The sequence below is a fragment of the Oncorhynchus masou genome, chromosome 13, assembly GCF_036934945.1.
Source record: "Oncorhynchus masou masou isolate Uvic2021 chromosome 13, UVic_Omas_1.1, whole genome shotgun sequence".
Classification (NCBI taxonomy): Eukaryota; Metazoa; Chordata; class Actinopteri; order Salmoniformes; family Salmonidae; genus Oncorhynchus; species Oncorhynchus masou.
The window spans coordinates 77,063,665-77,081,905 of record NC_088224.1 but is presented as its reverse complement, the minus strand read 5'-3'; the positions used below and the strand labels follow the sequence as shown (position 1 = coordinate 77,081,905).

Genomic DNA, 18,241 nt, shown 5'->3' with positions numbered 1-18,241 from the left:
AGTCACCACACTGGTGTTGGTATGGTTGTCAGTCACCACATTGGTGTTGGTTTTGGTTGTCAGTCACCATATTGGTGTTGGTATAGTTGTCAGTTACCATATTGGTGTTGGTATAGTTGTCAGTCACCACATTGGTGTTGGTGTTGGTTGTCAGTCACCACATTGGTGTTGGTTTTGGTTGTCAGTCACCACATTGGTGTTGGTATAGTTGTCAGTCACCATATTGGTGTTGGTATAGTTGTCAGTCACCACATTGGTGTTGGTATAGTTGTCAGTCACCATATTGGTGTTGGTATAGTTGTCAGTCACCACATTGGTGTTGGTGTTGGTTGTCAGTCACCACACTGGTGTTGGTGTTGGTTGTCAGTCACCACACTGGTGTTGGTATGGTTGTCAGTCACCACATTGGTGTTGGTTTTGGTTGTCAGTCACCACATTGGTGTTGGTTTTGGTTGTCAGTCACCATATTGGTGTTGGTTGTTGGCCTATGGTCACTATCAGTCAGTGTTATGACCTGCCATTACAAATTATTTATGGCCGGGGAGGGCTGGAATATATTATTCTGTTGTGCTGAGGGAAGATCAGAGAGAATAACTGTCCTCTTTAGACATCATCATGGAAACTCAGAAATGGTCTATCGTGGCACTGTGTCTGCTGGGGGTTTTGGGTTCAACCACCGCCAAAGGTAAAAGATTTGCCAGACACACATTTACTCTGGATGGTCAGCTGACCTGACTTAGCTCATCTCCTGCCCTTCTCATTGACTTACTTCTGGACAATCACTATGACTTTCTTCTGAGTTGTGTTTGTAATTATATTCACTCTATTCATTGGTTTCTACGGTCCTTTCCCCTCAAACCTTCTTACTCTCTCCTTTCACAAACTAATCTCCTCTCACTCCATCATCATACTCTCTCTCTCTCTCACTTGATCTTACTCTTCGACTACTCTTTTCTCTGCTGGATCTCCTCTCCCTTGTCGTAAGCTTCTAAACTCTTAATTCCCTGTCTCTCTTCTCTCTCACGTCGTAAACTTCTAAACTCTTAATTCCCTGTCTCTCTTCTCTCTCACCTCGCTACACAAGTTCTTCTGAATCTGACAAAACATTAAAGTACGAAGAAACTCCTATCTGCAGTCCGAATTGAAACCCATGACAATATGTAATTGAAACACTGTCTGTAACCTCCTATCGATAGTATATTGCTGTAGCAATCTATCTACAGTATGTTACAATAGCCTCCTATCTACAGTATGTTATGGTACTCTCCTATTTACAATATACTACTGTAGCCTTCTATCTACAATATGTTACTGTAGCCTCCTATCTACAGTATATTACTGTATCTTTCTATCTACAGTATGTTACTGTAGCCTCCTATATACAGTATGCTACTGTAGCCTCCTATCTACAGTATCTTACTGTAGCCTTCTATCTACAGTATGTTACTGTAGCCTCCTATATACTGTATGTTACTGTAGCCTCCTATCTACAGTATCTTACTGTAGCCTTCTATCTACAGTATGTTACTGTAGCCTTCTATCTACAGTATGTTACTGTAGCCTCCTATATACTGTATGTTACTGTAGCCTTTTATCTACAGTATGCTACTGTAGCCTCCTATCTACAGTATCTTACTGTAGCCTTCTTTCTACTTTATGTTACTGTAGCCTCCTATATACAGTATGTTACTGTAGCCTCATATCTACAGTATAATACTGTAGCCTCCTATCTACAGTATATTACTGTAGCCTTCTATCTACAGTATCTTACTGTAGCCTCCTATCTACAGTATATTACTGTAGCCTCCTATCTACAGTATATTACTGTAGCCTCCTATCTACAGTATGTTACTGTAGCCTCCTAACTACAGTATGTTACAGTTGCCTCCTAAATACAGTATGTTACTGTAGCCTTCTGTCTACAATATATTGCTCTAGCCTCCTGTCTACAGTATGTTACGGTACCCTCCTATCTACAGTATGCTACTGTAGCCTCCTGTCTACAGTATGTTACTGTAGCCTCCTATCTACAGTATGTTACTGTTGCCTCCTATCTACAGTATGTTATTGTAGCCTCCTATCTTCAGTATGTTACTGTAGCCTCCTATCTACAGTATGTTACTGTTGCCTCCTATATACAATATGTTACTATAGCCTGCTGTCTAAAATATGTTGCTCTAGCCTCCTGTCTACAGTATGTTACTGTAGCCTCATATATACAATATGTTACTGTTGTCTCCTATCTACAGTATGTTATGGTACTCTCCTATCTACAATATATGACTGTAGCCTTCTATCTACAGTATGTTACTGTAGCCTCCTATCTACAGTATATTACTGTAGCCTTCTATCTACAGTATGTTACTGTAGCCTCCTATATACAGTATGCTACTGTAGCCTCCTATCTACAGTATCTTACTGTAGCCTTCTATCTACAGTATGTTACTGTAGCCTTCTATCTACAGTATGTTACTGTAGCCTCCTATATACTGTATGTTACTGTAGCCTTTTATCTACAGTATGCTACTGTATCCTCCTATCTACAGTATCTTACTGCAGCCTTCTTTCTACGTTATGTTACTGTAGCCTCCTATCTACTGTATGTTACTGTAGCCTCTTATCTACAGTATAATACTGTAGCCTCCTATCTACAGTATATTACTGTAGCCTTCTATCTACAGTATCTTACTGTAGCCTCCTATCTACAGTATATTACTGTAACCTCCTATCTACACTATCTTACTGTAGCCTCATATCTACAGTATATTACTGTAGCCTCCTATCTACAGTATGTTACTGTAGCCTCCTAACTACAGTATGTTACAGTTGCCTCCTAAATACAGTATGTTACTGTAGCCTTCTGTCTACAATATATTGCTCTAGCCTCCTGTCTACAGTATGTTACGGTACCCTCCTATCTACAGTATGCTACTGTAGCCTCCTGTCTACAGTATGTTACTGTAGCCTCCTATCTACAGTATGTTACTGTAGCCTCCTATCTACAGTATGTTACTGTTGCCTCCTATCTACAGTATGTTACTGTAGCCTCCTATCTACAGTATGTTACTGTAGCCTTCTATCTACAGTATGTTACTGTAGCCTCCTATCTACAGTATGTTACTGTAGCCTCCTATCTACAGTATGTTTAGCTGATGAGAGAATAAAGACCAGGCAAGAGAAGTATGATAGTCTTCACTACATGTCTCTTGGAGCCTGATCAAAGACCAGTCCATAGGGTGTTCATATCTACCCCCTCTGATCTCTCTCTCACAGTCCATAGGGTGTTAATCTCTGCCCCCTCTTATCTCTCTCTCACAGTCCATAGGGTGTTCATATCTACCCCCTCTGATCTCTCTCTCTCTCACAGTCCATAGGGTGTTCATATCTACCCCCTCTGATCTCTCTCTCCCACAGTCCATAGGGTGTTCATCTCTACACCCTCTGACCTCTCTCTCTCTCACAATCCATAGGGTGTTCATATCTACCCCCTCTGATCTCTCTCTCTCACATTCCATAGGGTGTTCATATCTTCCCCCTCTGATCTCTCTCTCCCACCGTCCATAGGGTGTTCATCTCTACCCCTTCTGATCTCTCTATCACAGTCCATAGGGTGTTAATCTCTAACCCCTCTGACCTCTCTCTCTCTCATAGTCCATAGGGTGTTCATATCTACCCCCTCTGATCTCTCTCTCTCACAGTCCATAGGGTGTTCATATCTACCTCCTCTGATCTTTCTCTTTCACAGTCCATAGGGTGTTCATCTCTACCCCCTCTGATCTCTCTCTCCCAGTCCATTGGGTGTTCATATCTACCCCCTCTGATCTCTCTCTCTCACAGTCCATAGGGTGTTCATATCTACCCTCTCTGATCTCTCTCTCTCACAGTCCATAGGGTGTTCATATCTACCCCCTCTGATCTCTCTCTCTCACACACACATACACTCTCTCAAAGTAGATTATATCAAATATTACAGAAGTTAAAACATTTTTATATTCCTGAAATGTTTGCTCTGTGTAAGTTTTGAGAGCTAGAGGAGTTCAGATAAGTGTGTTTTAGTGAAGCATGTTTTTATTAGTGTGTTTTAGTGAAGCATGTTTTTATTAGTGTGTTTTAGTGAAGCATGTTTTTATTAGTGTGTTTTAGTGAAGCATGTTTTTATTAGTGTGTTTTAGTGAGGCATGTTTTTATTAGTGTGTTTTAGTGAAGCATATTTTTATTAGTGTGTTTTAGTGAAGCATGTTTTTATTAGTGTGTTTTAGTGAGGCATGTTTTTATTAGTGTGTTTTAGTGAAGCATGTTTTTATTAGTGTGTTTTAGATACGTATGTTTTTGAAAAGTCTCTGTCTCTGGTCCAGTTGAGGAGGAGAACCCAGAGTTCTGGAGAGCCCAGGGTGCCAAGGCTTTGCAAGCAGCGCTGAACAGGAAGTTGAACACCAATGTGGCCAAAAACATCATGCTCTTCCTGGGTGACGGTGAGTGACCAATCACTGTCCAAACCTCACATCAGTGGTGTATTAAACGTATCCAAATCTTACATAACAAATAGAATGAGTGACACTCATTGGTAACCTCCTTTCCCAGCCTATTCTAATTGACCAGTTCCAGTCCAGTACAACCCCAGCGAGCCCTATTTCTCTGTGCCATTCCCCTCAAGGTATGGGCATTACCACCATCACAGCAGCTCGAATCCTCAAGGGCCAGATGCACAACCAGTCTGGAGAGGAGACAGTGATGACCATGGATACTTTCCCCCATGTGGGCCTCCTCAAGGTACACAAACAAACAAAGCTTCAAATACATACATTAACATGCATAGAGATACCCACAGAGATCACACTTTGTTTGATGTGCAGCTGCAACCATGAGTACCTCTTTCAGAGGAAGATGTTGTGTCTGTTGTGTATAATGATGTATGTAGGAGGTACAAGCTCATGCGTACATATTATTCATGTGTATTCCTTTCTATCCCTTAATGTTTGCATGTACTGTCTGTCTGTGTGCAGACATACAGTGTTGACTTCCAGATCCCTGACAGTTCATCCACAGCCACAGCCTACCTGTGTGGTGTTAAGACCAACCTGAACACGGTCGGTGTGAACGCTGCTGCTCGCAATGGAATCTGCAAGACCCAGAAGGGCAACGAGGTCACCTCTATTCTCAAGTGGGCCAAAGATGCTGGTAGGAACCATATCTCTGTCCAACTTCCCACATCACTAGGGCCCTGACTTTGTCCTGATCCAGTTGACTTACCAGGAAAACCTTACAGACGATAACTAGGGTCCAGAGTTTTTCCTGGACATGTTATATAATCAGGTGGGTGTTAGATACCGATATAAAACACTAATAAACACAAGAGAGATAACAGTTGGCTAGATGTTCAGTTGCGTCTATAAGGACCACCTGAAGCTGTTGGCTGGAGTCTGGGCCCTCTGGCTTCTTTGGTGATCAGGTGTTGTGACCTGGTGTAGTACTGAGCTGCCGAAGGAGGCAGGAGAATGTTACCTTGACTGTTATCATGTTCCCTTATCACAAACCATAAATATTTCATAACTCCCAGCTCCACAGCCCTGACCCTACACAGGAGGCTGATATCCTTTCAGAGACAGGCCTGACCCTACACAGGAGGCTGATATCCTTTCAGAGACAGGCCTGACCCTACACAGGAGGCTGATATCCCTTCAGAGACAGGCCTGACCCTACACAGGAGGCTGATATCCCTTCAGAGACAGGCCTGACCCTACACAGGAGGCTGATATCCCTTCAGAGACAGTCCTGACCCTACACAGGAGGCTGATATCCCTTCAGAGACAGGCCTGACCCTACACAGGAGGCTGATATCCCTTCAGAGACAGGCCTGACCCTGATACAGGAGGCTGATATCCCTTCAGAGACAGGCCTGACCCTGACACAGGAGGCTGATATCTCTTCAGAGACAGGCCTGACCCTTACACAGGAGGCTGATATCCCTTCAGAGACAGGCCTGACCTGACCCTGATACAGGAGGGTGATATCCCTTCAGAGACAGGCCTGACCCTGATACAGGAGGCTGATATCTCTTCAGAGACAGGTCTGACCCTGACACAGGAGGGTGATATCCCTTCAGAGACAGGCCTGACCCTACACAGGAGGCTGATATCCCTTCAGAGACAGGCCTGACCCTGATACAGGAGGCTGATATCCCTTCAGAGACAGGTCTGACCCTGACACAGGAGGGTGATATCCCTTCAGAGACAGGCCTGACCCTGACTGACAGGAGGCTGATATCTCTTCAGAGACAGGCCTGACCCTTACACAGGAGGCTGATATCCCTTCAGAGACAGGCCTGACCCTGACACAGGAGGCTGATATCCCTTCAGAGACAGGCCTGACCCTGATACAGGAGGCTGATATCTCTTCAGAGACAGGTCTGACCCTGACACAGGAGGGTGATATCCCTTCAGAGACAGGCCTGACCCTGACACAGGAGGCTGATATCTCTTCAGAGACAGTCCTGACCCTACACAGGAGGCTGATATCCCTTCAGAGACAGGCCTGACCCCTACACAGGAGGCTGATATCCCTTCAGAGACAGGCCTGACCCTACACAGGAGGCTGATATCCCTTCAGAGACAGGCCTGACCCTACACAGGAGGCTGATATCTCTTCAGAGACAGGTCTGACCCTGACACAGGAGGGTGATATCCCTTCAGAGACAGGTCTGACCCTACACAGGAGGCTGATATCCCTTCAGAGACAGGCCTGACCCTACACAGGAGGGTGATATCCCTTCAGAGACAGTCCTGACCCTTATACAGGAGGCTGATATCCCTTCAGAGACAGTCCTGACCCTACACAGGAGGGTGATATCCCTTCAGAGACAGTCCTGACCCTGACACAGGAGGGTGATATCCCTTCAGAGACAGTCCTGACCCTACACAGGAGGGTGATATCCCTTCAGAGACAGTCCTGACCCTACACAGGAGGGTGATATCCCTTCAGAGACAGTCCTGACCCTACACAGGAGGCTGATATCCCTTCAGAGACAGGTCTGACCCTGACACAGGAGGGTGATATCCCTTCAGAGACAGTCCTGACCCTACACAGGAGGCTGATATCCCTTCAGAGACAGGTCTGACCCTGACACAGGAGGGTGATATCCCTTCAGAGACAGTCCTGACCCTACACAGGAGGCTGATATCCCTTCAGAGACAGGCCTGACCCTGATACAGGAGGCTGATATCCCTTCAGAGACAGTCCTGACCCTACACAGGAGGCTGATATCCCTTCAGAGACAGGTCTGACCCTGACACAGGAGGGTGATATCCCTTCAGAGACAGGTCTGACCCTGACACAGGAGGCTGATATCCCTTCAGAGACAGTCCTGACCCTACACAGGAGGGTGATATCCCTTCAGAGACAGGTCTGACCCTGATACAGGAGGGTGATATCCCTTCAGAGACAGGTCTGACCCTGACACAGGAGGCTGATATCCCTTCAGAGACAGGCCTGACCCTGACACAGGAGGGTGATATCCCTTCAGAGACAGGTCTGACCCTGATACAGGAGGGTGATATCCCTTCAGAGACAGGTCTGACCCTGACACAGGAGGCTGATATCCTTTCAGAGACAGGCCTGACCCTACACAGGAGGGTGATATCCCTTCAGAGACAGTCCTGACCCTACACAGGAGGCTGATATCCCTTCAGAGACAGTCCTGACCCTACACAGGAGGCTGATATCCCTTCAGAGACAGGCCTGACCCCTACACAGGAGGCTGATATCCCTTCAGAGACAGGCCTGACCCTACACAGGAGGCTGATATCCCTTCAGAGAGAGAGATTAAAAGCAACCATGTGTTTGATAGAGAGAACAACATAGAATGTGCTTTCAGCAGCAGTAAAACTGATGAATTACTTGCTATGAGCATAATAACTGTAAGTATTCTAATTTCAATGCCGAATAATGTGATATCTGACACAAAAACACAGCCACATGGCTATATCACACATTAAAAATACAGTAAGTATTCAAAACTAAGGGTGATTATTTTGATAGTGGACAAGGTTTGACGGAAAACTTTCCCCTGACCCTCTCCCTCCCTCCTTCCTTTCTGACTTCCTCCTCTCCCTCCCTCCCTCCTTCCTTTCTGACTTCCTCCTCTCCCTCCCTCCCTCCTTCCTTTCTGACTTCCTCCTCTCCCTCCCTCCCTCCTTCCTTTCTGACTTCCTCCTCTCCCTCCCTCCCTCCCTCCCTCCTTCCTTTCTGACTTCCTCCCTCTCTCCTTCCTTTCTGACTTCCTCCTCTCCCTCACTCCCTCCTTCCTTTCTGACTTCCTCCTCTCCCTCCCTCCCTCCTTCCTTTCTGACTTCCTCCTCTCCCTCCCTCCCTCCCTCCTTCCTTTCTGTCTTCCTCCCTCCCTCCTTCCTTTCTGACTTCCTCCTCTCCCTCACTCCCTCCTTCCTTTCTGACTTCCTCCTCTCCCTCCCTCCCTCCCTCCTTCCTTTCTGACTTCCTCCTCTCCCTCACTCCCTCCTTCCTTTCTGACTTCCTCCTCTCCCTCCCTCCCTCCTTCCTTTCTGACTTCCTCCTCTCCCTCACTCCCTCCTTCCTTTCTGACTTCCTCCTCTCCCTCACTCCCTCCTTCCTTTCTGACTTCCTCCTCTCCCACCCTCCTTCTTTCCTCACCTCTCACTCTTCCTCCTTCATTCCCTCCTAGGTAAATCGGTTGGCATCGTCACAACAACGCGGGTCCAGCATGCAACTCCTGCCACAACCTATGCCCACAGTGCCAGCAGGAAGTGGTACAGCGATGCAGACATGCCCGCCTCTGCCAAGAAAGAAGGATGCACAGACATTGCCTCTCAGCTCCTAAAAAACACTGACATTGATGTGAGCAGCCAAAACCCCTCTGTTGACCCAAAGAGTTAGTGTTATTCATGACCTCTCAACTCCTCTATTGACCCAGAGAGTTAATGTTATTCATGACCTCTCAACTCCTCTATTGACCCAGAGAGGTAATGTTATTTATGACCTCTCAACTCCTCTATTGACCCAGAGAGGTAATGTTATTTATGACCTCTCAGCACCTCTATTGACCCAGAGAGTTAGTGTTATTCATGAGCTCTCAACTCCTCTATTGACCGAGAGGTAATGTTATTCATGACCTCTCAGCACCTCTATTGACCCAGAGAGTTAATGTTATTCATGACCTCTCAACTCCTCTATTGACCCAGAGAGGTAATGTTATTTATGACCTCTCAGCACCTCTGTTGACCCAAAGAGTTAGTGTTATTCATGACCTCTCTGCACCTCTATTGACCCAGAGAGGTAATGTTATTTATGACCTCTCAGCACCTCTATTGACCCAGAGAGTTAGTGTTATTCATGAGCTCTCAACTCCTCTATTGACCGAGAGGTAATGTTATTCATGACCTCTCAGCACCTCTATTGACCCAGAGAGTTAATGTTATTCATGACCTCTCAACTCCTCTATTGACCCAGAGCGTTAGTGATATTCATGACCTCTCTGTGCCTCTATTGACCCAGAGAGTTAGTGTTATTCATGACCTCTCAACTCCTCTATTGACCCAGAGAGGTAATGTTATTCATGACCTCTCAGCACCTCTATTGACCCAGAGAGTTAGTGTTATTCATGACCTCTCAACTCCTCTATTGACCCAGAGAGTTAATGTTATTCATGACCTCTCAACTCCTCTATTGACCCAGAGAGGTAATGTTATTCCTGACCTCTCAGCACCTCTATTGACCCAGAGATGTATTGTTATTCATGACCTCTCAGCACCTCTATTGACCCAGAGATGTATTGTTATTCATGACCTCTCAGCATCTCTATTGACCCAGAGATGTAATGTTATCCATGACCTCTCAGCACCTCTATTGACCCAGAGATGTAATGTTATCCATGACCTCTCAGCACCTCTATTGACCCAGAGATGTATTGTTATTCAGTAGTCATTAATGAAGGTGAGCCTGAGAGGTCAAGTCTGAAGGTCAAATCTGTGGTGAATCTGGTTGAGGGCAAGCTGATTGCCTCAGTTGTTATTGTCATTTAATGCCAACCCTGAACATGAACATGAATGATGTGTCCGTCTCCAGGTGATCATTGGCGGGGGGAGGAAGTACATGACCCCTAAGGGCACCTGGGATCCAGAGTACCCCCGAGACCTGGCCTCCAGTGGCAAGAGACAGGACGGACGCCACCTCATCTCTGACTGGCAGAAGATGAAAGTCGGAAAGGTAAAGAGAGAAAAAAAACTATGGAACAACAAATTGACACACAACATTGGTTACATTCAGCCACAAAATTGCCCAAAGACGTGTATTCAGACTGCCCCCTCTCTCTCTCTCTCTCTCTCTCTCTCTCTCTCTCTCTCTCTTTCTCTTTCTCTCTCTTTATCTCTCTCTGTTTCTCTCTGTCTCTCTCTCTCTCTCTCTCTTTCTCTCTCTTTATCTCTCTCTTTCTCTCTCTCTCTTTCACTCTCTCTCACTCTCTCTCACTCTCTTTTTCTCGCTCTCTCTCTCTTTCTCTGTCTGTCTGTCTGTCTGTCTGTCTGTCTGTCTGTCTGTCTGTCTGTCTGTCTGTCTGTCTGTCTGTCTGTCTGTCTGTCTGTCTCTCTCTCTCTCTCTCTCTCTCTCTCTCTATTTCTCTTTCTCTCTCTCTTTCTCTGTCTGTCTGTCTCTCTCTCTCTCTCTCTCTCTCTGTCTCTCTCTCTGTCCGTCCGTCCGTCTGTCTGTCTGACAGGTGGCTCGTTACGTGTGGAACAGGACTGACTTTGATGCTGTGGACCCTGACACCACTGACTACCTTATGGGTAAAGGATTGTAGTATTCTGTCAATTTTTCTGTGTATTCTGAAGGTCACGGCCAACATTACTGCTGATTCTTACTGTATATCAATAGACACTGGGGTGTCCTTGGTTTTTTCACTTTCTTACACTTTGGAATAGAGTTCCTCATCCTGCTTACCTGTTCCTACATCCCTTAGCCTACATATATGTATTGTGAATATTGACTAAGCTGATACTGACCCATTTTATCATACATTTACACGGGCTGAAGCGCATTGAGTACTCTTCTTTTCTTACCTGATCAACCCTGTTCCCTGCAGCCCTGTTTGAGCCTGGAGACCTGCGCTTTGACGTGGAGAGAGACCCCACCATGGACCCTTCCATCGCTGAGACCACAGAAAAGGCCATCCGCATCCTCAGCAAAAACCCCAAGGGATTCTTCCTCCTGGTAGAAGGTGAGCAAATGGTTAACCAAGCTGTCAGTCAATGAATCCATCCATCAAACCAATTCCAACAAGTTCCTCCTTAACATAGGTGCACGGTTGTTTGTTAAAATACAATCAATCTATTGATTGAATAATCACACCACTTGCTTATATAACTGAACACCAACATGCATTGGTTTCAAAGTGTGTGTGTTGCCATATTTCTGGATCTGGAGTCAATACAGAGGTTAGTTAGTTGCTGTTCTGATGCGTGCTTCTCAGCAAGACGGTTAGGGACTGCAGTACACTACATACATCTGCAGACTGTAGTAGGATCTGCATGTAGTACCTGCATGCAGTACCTGCATGTAGTACCTTGCTGCAGTGTGAGGAGAGGCAACATTATGTTAGAAAGGGGGATACCTAGTCAGTTGTACAAGTGAATGCCTTCAACTGCAGCTAGGTTGGTTTTACTTGGCTAAGTAACACATGTATTAGTGTCATTTCAACTTTATTTCAACATTACAATGTTATTTGTGTTCTTTTTATTTGAATTCCCAGAGCCAGTGGTTCCTTGTCCCTTACACACAGACCTGGGTTCAGCTTACCTTCCCCCAATCTTAACCTTAAATTATTAAAGATGACACCAAAATACTGAGCTTAGATCAGTGTTTATGGGTAACTTCATCCTTCTCTTTCTCTCTGTGTGTGTCAGGTGGACGTATCGACCAGGGCCACCATGCCAGCAGAGCCTCCATGGCGTTGCACGAGACGGTTGCCTTTGACAATGCTGTCGCCAAGGGCCTGGAGCTGACCAATGAGGAGGAGACTCTCACCCTGGTGACAGCTGACCACTCCCACGCCTTCACCTTCAATGGATACCCCTTTAGAGGGCAAAGCATTCTGGGTAAGCAACGACCTCACAGAAACAACTTTCTACATGGATTATGGTTTCTGTTTTCCCCATACAGTTAGAGTTGGTTATTTTAGTAATCATTCTGAATATGGGGCTTTTTCACGACAGTGTTTTTATAGTTAAAGGAATGTTTGGTCAACATTTTTTGGTGGTACCATGATTAGAAGTTTGGGTCAGGTCATGCTAAATTGACGAAACTACCAATAGTCATGTTGCATTGGTTTAGTAATGCCCTTACGTAGTGAAGCAGTAAGAATCTCTCCCCCTTTACACACACACCCCTCTGTGGACAGGACATCCTCATTCTGCCACCTCTCCCCCCACCTACCTGCTCTGCCTCCCCCTTCCCCAAGGTGTCACTCCTCACAGCTTTGATGACATCAGAGGTGGGTGTGCTCCACTAGGCGGGGCCTCCGCCGCCGTCTGGGAGACGCCACTGGCACTTTGACATTTCCTCTCCCCTGCAATTACAGAGGAAAACAAACAGCTTAGATCACTCCCTAACCTCCCCTCTCTGTCTCTCTCTCCCTCCCCTCTCTGCCTCTCTCTCCCTCCCCTCTCTGCCTCTCCCTAACCTCCCCTCTCTTCCTCTCCCTAACCTCCCCTCTCTGTCTCTCTCTCCCTCCCCTCTCTGCCTCTCTCTCTCTCCCTCCCCTCTCTGCCTCTCTCCCCCTCCCCCTCTCTCCCCCTCCCCTCTCTGCCTCTCTCCCCCCCCTCCCTCTCTCTGCCTCTCCCTAACCTCCCCTCTCTGCCTCTCTCCCCCTCCCCTCTCTGCCTCTCCCTAACCTCCCCTCTCTGTCTCTCTCCCCCTCCCCTCTCTGCCTCTCTCCCCCTCCCCCTGCCTCTGCCTCTCTCCCCCTCCCTCCCCTCTCTGCCTCTCTCTCCCTCCCCTCTCTGCCTCTCCCTCCCTCTCCTCTCCCTCCCTCCCCTCTCTGCCTCTCTCCCTCCCCTCTCTGCCTCTCTCTCCCTCCCTCTCTGTCTCCCTCTCCCCCTCTCTGCCTCTCTCTCCCTCCCCTCTCTGCCTCCTCCCCCTCCCCTCTGACTTCTCTCTCCCTCCCCTCTCTGACTCTCTCTCCCTCCCCTCTCTGCCTCTCTCCCCCTCCCCTCTCTGCCTCTCTCTCCCTCCCCTCTCTGTCTCTCTCTCCCTCCCCTCTCTGCCTCTCTCTCCCTCCCCTCTCTGTCTCTCTCTCCCTCCCCTCTCTGCCTCTCTCTCCCTCCCCTCTCTGACTCTCTCTCCCTCCCCTCTCTGCCTCTCTCTCCCTCCCCTCTCTGCCTCTCTCTCCCTTGCCTCTCTCTCCCTCCCTTCTCTATCTCTCCCTCCCTCCCTTCTCTGCCTCTCCCTCCCACCCCGTTCTGCCTCTCCCTTCCTCTATTGCTCCTTCCAAGAGGCTCTCCAGCGTTCAGATCTCCCTTCCTCTCCATTCCCCACCACCCTCCTTCTGCCTTCTCCTCTCTCTCTCTCTCTCTCTCTCTCTCTCTCTCTCTCTCTCTCTCTCTCTGTGATTAATGCAGTAGTGAAACACTCAGCAGTTCATCAGTAAGGTCTGGAAAGTCTAATATCTCATCGGTCTGGAGACAACTTGCTTGACCCCAAGCTCTCTTGGGACACGCTCCTACTCTCTTACTGTGTGTAAGACCTATACATTGTGATTCATCCCACTGTGTGTCTCTCTCACAGGGAAATCTCCTCTGTATGGGAAGGATATGCTGCCTTACACAACCCTGATGTACGGAAACGGCCCTGGATACAAAGTCGTAGACAACAAGCGCCCTGACATCCGTAAAGTGGATACACGTAAGAAACCAAAACTCTGGTCTTCACCTGTGGCTTTCCTCTCTGTGCTCTCCTTCCTTGGCCTGTGGCTTTCCTCTCTGTACTCTCCTTCCTTGGCCTGTGGCTTTCCTCTCTGTACTCTCCTTCCTTGGCCTGTGGCTTTCCTCTCTGTACTCTCCTTCCTTGGCCTGTGGCTTTCCTCTCTGTACTCTCCTACCTTGTCCTGTGGCTTTCCTCTCTGTACTCTCCTACCTTGTCCTGTGGCTTTCCTCTCTGTACTCTCCTACCTTGTCCTGTGGCTTTCCTCTCTGTACACTCCTTCCTTGTCCTGTGGCCTTCTTGATAAATATCACTCCTGCAGAATGTTTATCTCTCCAGTCCATATTCACATATTTATTCACCTTGGTCAGAGTCGAAGGACTACGTGCAGCTGTCTGCGGTGCCCCTGGACACTGAGACCCATGGTGGGGAAGATGTGGCAGTGCTGGCCCGCGGCCCCATGGCCCACCTCTTCCACGGGGTCCAGGAGCAGAGTTACCTGGCCCATGCCATGGCCTATGCTGGCTGTGTGGGACGGGATCTCAGGCACTGTGCAAGTAGACCTCAACACACCAATATCAAGAGGATCCTCGTCACTGCTACTGATGATGATAGGAACAGTGCACCATCCCAGGTATCCTTCATCTCTCTGGTTACTGCCCTACTGGCTGCCGTGCTGCACTGAGAGACTGGTGGAGGTGGAGAAGAGGGAGGGACAGAAAGAGGTCCATTTGTTTTGCTACTCCTCTTCAACAAAAAAGTGCTCTGTGCCAAAATGATTTTGTCAAATTATGTAAATTATGACAATACTCCTGATTTGTATATGTTTATATTTAAATAAATCATATATTTGTCGCTAATAAAAAGTATATGGACTAGAAGATAACCATTCTGCCATTGTCTTAACTTCAGCTCTGAGTCAATAATAATACATTGGTTAGTCAGAGAAAAATGCTACAGGCCTATTTAGCAGTGTGATGAAACCATAGAAGGATGAGGATTGGGGAATGACTAGTTCCCTCCTGGCGGCCAAAGCCGTTTGATCTCCTATTCTAATATCTGCGTTGCTAATTGAGGATCGAGGCCTGAAAGTGTTTGATGACATTACTACAGCAGTCCATTAATAATGCACAATATTTAAAGATCACATATTTCCGTCCCATAATGACAGATTATTGTAATTATTGTGTACAGCTGTTGCAGAGTTTGGCTATTACGAGTGACCGGACCCTCCTTGCACCCAATTGTCTCTTTTTTTTAAAGCATCAGGTAATTTCCTTGTAGTTGTAGACACCCTTAAAACTATTGCCATTGTATTTATGTGTAATTGTATAATCCACTATTCGCGTAGGCTACTTGTCGAGCAAATAAGACGACCACAATGGAAATAATCTGTAGACTTCTTGTGTGTTTTGTGAAGTCGATACGCCATCCTTTCCTATTGTAATGATCCAACTGCTATATCAGCCAAGCCTTGCCAATTCATTGAGCATATTACAATAGTCAGTTGGATCCTTGAGCTATTAATTGATTTGCAATATAGCCTAAGCAAATATATATTGTGCGTCTGGTTTCAAGCCGCATCATTCCGCTACACCGCGCAACATGCCTTTTCTCGACTCAGGTGTTGTTACACAATACCGCCTTTTGGTGCCGCTAGAACACAAGGGAAACAGCTCTGCGGCATGTTGTGTGTGATATACAGGTTGCTGCAAATTTGAAATGTTGCGAAATCGAGACAGATTGCGCAACGGTGGGTGTATGGTATTGGACAGGTAGGACAATATGTATCAAAGGACGGGGAAAGGGGTAACGAGGAAAAAAACACAACGAGCTTCTACATTTAAAAAATGAGGTGTTCAACAAGGGTCCTTCTAACGTCCTCAAAGTTTCCTGAAGAACCTTAGGGTTCTTGGCACTGAAATATTGCCACAAAAGATTCTTCCAAGAACCCCATAGGAGGTGGGGTTAATCGAGGAACCTCTTTAGTTATTGGGGGTTCTTGCAGGAACCTAACTGACCAGCTTAAACAGTTTGAATTTGATAAGACAGCAGGTGCAGGCACTTAACTGAAAAATGTAAAGATGTCCTAAATGTAAGATAAGGTTTCTCCTTTTATGATTATACCATCAATCTTTTCATATTTATGCAAATGGCTGTGTCATTTCACACTTTCTCCCTTTTTAGAAATTCTGAAAATGGCCAATTCAATTGATAGGAATCAACAGAGGTAAGAATATGTAAGAATATGTTAAAGCTGCATTGGGTGCCGATTACTGAATGGCTGGCTCACTTATTTGCATGTGTCTGCAGGTATACCGACCAGGAGGCACACAAAGGTATATATCATTGGTATTGGTTTGTCTCATAATGTTATGCAGATCACATGTATCATCTACAAATAATTTGAATTAATCTAAAACCTTATAGGACTCTGTCACAGCAGCCATCTTCCTCCTCCTACCTCTTCAATGAAGATCCCCGAGGCATCTACATTATGGACGAGGTATGAAAACCGTTGTCAAAAGTGACCTGTTCGATCACCATGCACTACAAAATCATTCTGGCTATGGATAACCGACAAAGGTCATCAACATGCCAGAGGACATATGTATTGGACTTGGGGCTGGGAGGGTACCTGTTTTTTTTAAATGCTGCTTTGCCTCTAAAATCAACAAGGACAACTAAAAGATTGTGTTATTGTTGTTATTTTTGCTGATTATTACTAATAAAAATGAACACCAAAACGTTCTTTGTGGAACCATTAATGTTTTTTTTAAATGGTTCTTGAAGAACTTATAGGGGTTCCCCACAGTTTCAAAAACTCCTCAAACAACCTTTTATTTTTAGTGTGTCTGTCTATCGTGCTGCGTAGGTCTGAACAGCCGTGATCTCATGATATGAGTAGGCCTACTTTGGCCTATTTTATTACATTAAAGCCTTATTCTAAAATTGATTAAAAGTGTTCTTTAGCCTAATCAATCTACACACAATAACACATAATGACAAAGCAAAAAACCTTTTTTAGAAATGTTTGCAAACTGAAATATCACATTTACATAAGTATTCAGACCCTTTACTAAGAACTTTGTTGAAGCACCTTTTGCAGCGATTAATGCCTCAAGTCTTCTTGTGTATGACGCTACAAGCTTGGCACACCTGTATTTGGGGAGTTCCTCGCATTCTTCTATGCAGATCCTCTCAAGCTCTGTCAGGTTGGATGGGGAGCGTCACTGCATAGCTATTTTCAGGTCTCTCCAGAGATGTTCGATTGGTACAAGTCCAGGCTCTGACTGGTCCACTCAAGGACATTCAGAGACTTGTCCCGAAGCCACTCCTGCGTTGTCTTGGCTGTGTGCTTAGGGTCGTTGTCCTGTTGGAAGGTGAACCTTCGTCCCAGTCTGAGGTCCAGAGTGCTCTGGAGCAGGTTGTCATCAAAGATCTCTCTGTACTTTGCTCCGTTCAATCTTTGCCCCGATCCTGACTTGTCTCCCAGTCCCTGCCACTGAAAAACATCCCCACAGCATGATGCTGCCAACACCATGCTTCACTGTAGGAATGGTGCCAGGTTTCCTCCAGACGTGACACCTGGCATTCAGTCCAAAGAGGTCAATTTTGGTTTCATCAGACCAGATAGTGTTGTTTCTCATGGTCTGAGAGTCTTTAGGTGCCTTTTGGCAAACCCCAAGCAGGATGTCATGTGCCTTTTACTGGAATCTGGCCACTACCATAAAGGCCTGATTGGTGGAGTGCTGAAGAGATGGTTGTCTTTCTGGAAGATTCTCCCCTATCCACAGAGGAACTCTGGAGTTCTGTCAGAGTGACCATCAGGTTCTTGGACACTTCTCTGACCAAGGCCCTTCTCCCCTGATTGCTCACTTTGACCGGGTGGCCAGCTATAGGAAGAGTCTTGGTGGTTCCAAATTTCTTCCATTTAAGAATGATGGAGACTACTGTGTTCTTGGGGACCTTCAATGCTGCAGAAATGCTTTTTTACCCTTCCTCAGATCTGTGCCTCAACACAATCCTGTCTCGGTGCTCTACGGACAATTCCTTCCACCTCATGGTTTGAATTCCCCACAGGGGGACTCCAATCAAGTTGTAGAAACATCTCAAGGATGATAAATGGAAACAGGATGCACCTGAGCTCAATTTGAGTCTCATAGCAAAGGGTCTGAATACTTATGTAAATAAGGTATTTCTGTTGTTGTTTTTTTTAAATAGATTTGCAAAAAATTCCAAAAACCTGTTTTCACTTTGTCATAATGGGGTATTGTGTGTAGATTGATGAGTATTTTTA

General features: G+C 46.1%; 1 protein-coding gene across 2 annotated transcripts; it reads left to right on the top strand.

Moving 5' to 3' along the window:
* Positions 1-553: 553 nt before the first annotated feature.
* alp3 (alkaline phosphatase 3) lies at positions 554-16,675 on the top strand. Of its 2 annotated transcripts, XM_064982750.1 has the most exons (14): positions 554-685; positions 4,356-4,472; positions 4,655-4,770; positions 5,004-5,178; positions 8,696-8,868; positions 10,096-10,236; positions 10,742-10,811; positions 11,108-11,242; positions 11,928-12,119; positions 13,807-13,923; positions 14,313-14,575; positions 16,129-16,171; positions 16,255-16,280; positions 16,372-16,675. In XM_064982750.1, exons 1-12 carry the CDS (start codon positions 616-618, stop codon positions 16,135-16,137), a joined length of 1,578 nt encoding a protein of 525 aa, XP_064838822.1. In that variant the 5' UTR covers positions 554-615; the 3' UTR covers positions 16,138-16,171; positions 16,255-16,280; positions 16,372-16,675. The 2 variants fall into 2 exon arrangements, with proteins under 2 accessions (XP_064838822.1, XP_064838821.1); XM_064982749.1 differs by lacking the exons at positions 16,129-16,171; positions 16,255-16,280; positions 16,372-16,675 and having other exon boundaries at positions 14,313-15,042.
* Positions 16,676-18,241: the final 1,566 nt, after the last annotated feature.